This window comes from Hydra vulgaris, chromosome 12 (assembly GCF_038396675.1).
Source record: "Hydra vulgaris chromosome 12, alternate assembly HydraT2T_AEP".
In the NCBI taxonomy this organism is placed as follows: Eukaryota; Metazoa; Cnidaria; class Hydrozoa; order Anthoathecata; family Hydridae; genus Hydra; species Hydra vulgaris.
The window spans coordinates 68,859,493-68,862,210 of NC_088931.1; the positions used below are offsets into that span (position 1 = coordinate 68,859,493).

Genomic DNA, 2,718 nt, shown 5'->3' on the forward strand with positions numbered 1-2,718 from the left:
GTGATAATGATTATGGTGATGATGGTATCACCATCAACACAATCATTATCATTGCTAATAATACTAGTTATTATTGTCACCATGATCATTATCAACATTATCACTTTCATTATCGCATTGTGATCATGATTGTGATTATCTTTATGATCATAGTGATGATGATGATCATAGTCATGATTATGATCATAATGAAGATTATGATGATGATGATCATGGTCATGATGAAAATCATGATAACGGTGATAATATTCATGGTTATAATGATGATCATAATCATGATGACCATTATGATATTGATAATGATCATCATTGATTATGATCATTTTTATGATCATGATGATGATGAATATAATTATTATCATATGATCATGTTGATAATGATCATGATGATGATCATGGTTTTGATGATGATCATGATTCGGATCATGATCATGATGATAATGATGATGATAATCATGATCATGATTATGATGATCATAATTATTAGTATGATGATGATCATGATGTTTATGATAATGATGATCATGATGATGATTATAATGATGGTCATGATTATGATGATTATCATGCTGTTTATCATGATCATGTTTATGGTGATGATGATCATATTATGATGCTAATGATGATGATCATGATCATGATGATTATAATGATTATGATAATGATCATGATCACTACCATGATAATCATTATAATTATTATGATAGTCATCATGATAATTATAATGATTATCATGATAGCGATCACTATCATGATAATCATTATGGTTATCATGATAGTGATCATGATAATCATAATGATTATCGTGATAGTGATCACTATCATGATAATCATTATGATGATGATGTTCATTATCAACATGATGATAATCATGATGATGATCATCATTTCCATGATCATAATAATCGTGATAATGATCATGATCATGATTGACTCTTAAAAATATTGTTGTTTTATTTTTATATAGTGATTGATTTTATCATTTGACAGATGTTCATTAAAAGTATACATGCTTTATATAAGCTAGCCTGTATATAAAATACATTTCTTATATTTAACTATGTAATGCCTAAGCATTACATAGTTAAATATAAGTTTAACCTGTTTATTTTTAGGTTTTAGTGTGACTAATATTATTTACTAGCTTACTGAAACCAAAAAAATACAGTTCTTTGAGATAGAGAGAGTTTGATTATTTGGAAAAAATACAACTTTGTGATGAAACTTAAAGTTTCATGCTCTTTGGCAATTATTTGGCATCATTTTATTCTTTAAATCAAGAAAAAACCGTTAAAAAACCATTGAAAAATAGAAAATACAGAAATTAACAGAAGAAAACAATAACAAAGCAATAAAATGATTACTGTCATCAAAACAAACAATTTTTTAATTAGGAAATCGCTCAATCACCCATTTTAAAAAGATTGAGAAGAATCTTGTTTTGATGCCTGCACTTGGATACCACTTCACTCTTTTGGTTAGCAGATTTTGATTTTTGGAAAATAGAATTTTATATTTTTCGTTTATGCATAGTTTATGCATAGTGCAGGACTTCAGGTTTGGGTTGTAAGCATTGCACTGCTTAATTATTTTCCATTTAACAACTGGGTTTAAATTTGCATCTTTTAATTTCCAAAATTCTTTTAATAGTTCAGTGCCATTTTTGTATTTGAGAATTTTAAATGATATTTTATGGTTCTAATTTTCAATGGTGTTTCACTTATACTGATGTAGATTTTGTTGACAGGAATGTTAGTAGGACTGTTGGAACTTATATCAGCTTGGTATACAATTTTTTTTGTTAAGCATTGGTTTGATAAAGGGCAGCTAGTTTTATTAACGGCGCTTGCAGTTGGTTTTTAGTGGAATTTTTTTGTTGTTCATAATTTGTTGATTGTGTGCATTCAGAATAGGTTTTAAATATATATATATATATATATATATATATATATATATATATATATATATATATATATATATATATATATATATATATATATATATATATATATATACACACACATATATTTATATATATCTATCTATTTTTACGTAAAACAAGATGTAAGATTTTACGTAACAATACGTAGCACTGTAACATAACGCTACGCACAAAATGTTATGTAACCACATGTAACATTTTGACCTAATGACCCATAACATTGTAACCTATGGTATCTTTCTATTTAATTTTTTTTTTGTTAATTTATGTGTACATTTATTTATTTGGATAGAGAGAGCTTTATATAGAGAGAGATAGAAGGAGAGATGTAAAAGAAAACTATGATTTACTAATAGAGTGAAGTCAGAGAGATAGATTAGAGAGTGTAGTCAGTTATTGCACAGAAAGTGCTCACTATATACATAATTGGCTAAAGCTAATCATGTATATAATACATTGAATTATATCATTAGAAAGGTTGACATTTTATATCCATTTGCTTGCGGGTTTATAAAAACTCGTGAAGTATTTTGCTAGTATTATTGACAAAAAAAAACAAACCATAATGCAACGTAACAAAATCTAGATATTAGACATGGTAAAATACGTAACTAATTAAGACGAATCTATTTTACAATAAAATAAATAATGATAATTAGCAGTTTTAAAAAATATATTTTTTAGTTAATAATTTCTCGACAAACGCATTGTTAAATACTGTAACTCATGAGTTACACAACAATTAATTTTTAGTTATTTAACAAAATTGTTATATT

At 26.0% G+C, this 2,718-nt stretch overlaps 1 protein-coding gene across 1 annotated transcript; it reads left to right on the forward strand.

Moving 5' to 3' along the window:
- The first annotated feature begins 377 nt into the window (after positions 1-377).
- On the forward strand, positions 378-933 carry LOC136088297 (histidine-rich glycoprotein-like). The gene is made up of 3 exons (XM_065811988.1): positions 378-398; positions 488-615; positions 708-933. Exons 1-3 carry the CDS (start codon positions 378-380, stop codon positions 931-933), a joined length of 375 nt encoding a protein of 124 aa, XP_065668060.1.
- The last annotated feature ends 1,785 nt before the right edge of the window (positions 934-2,718 follow it).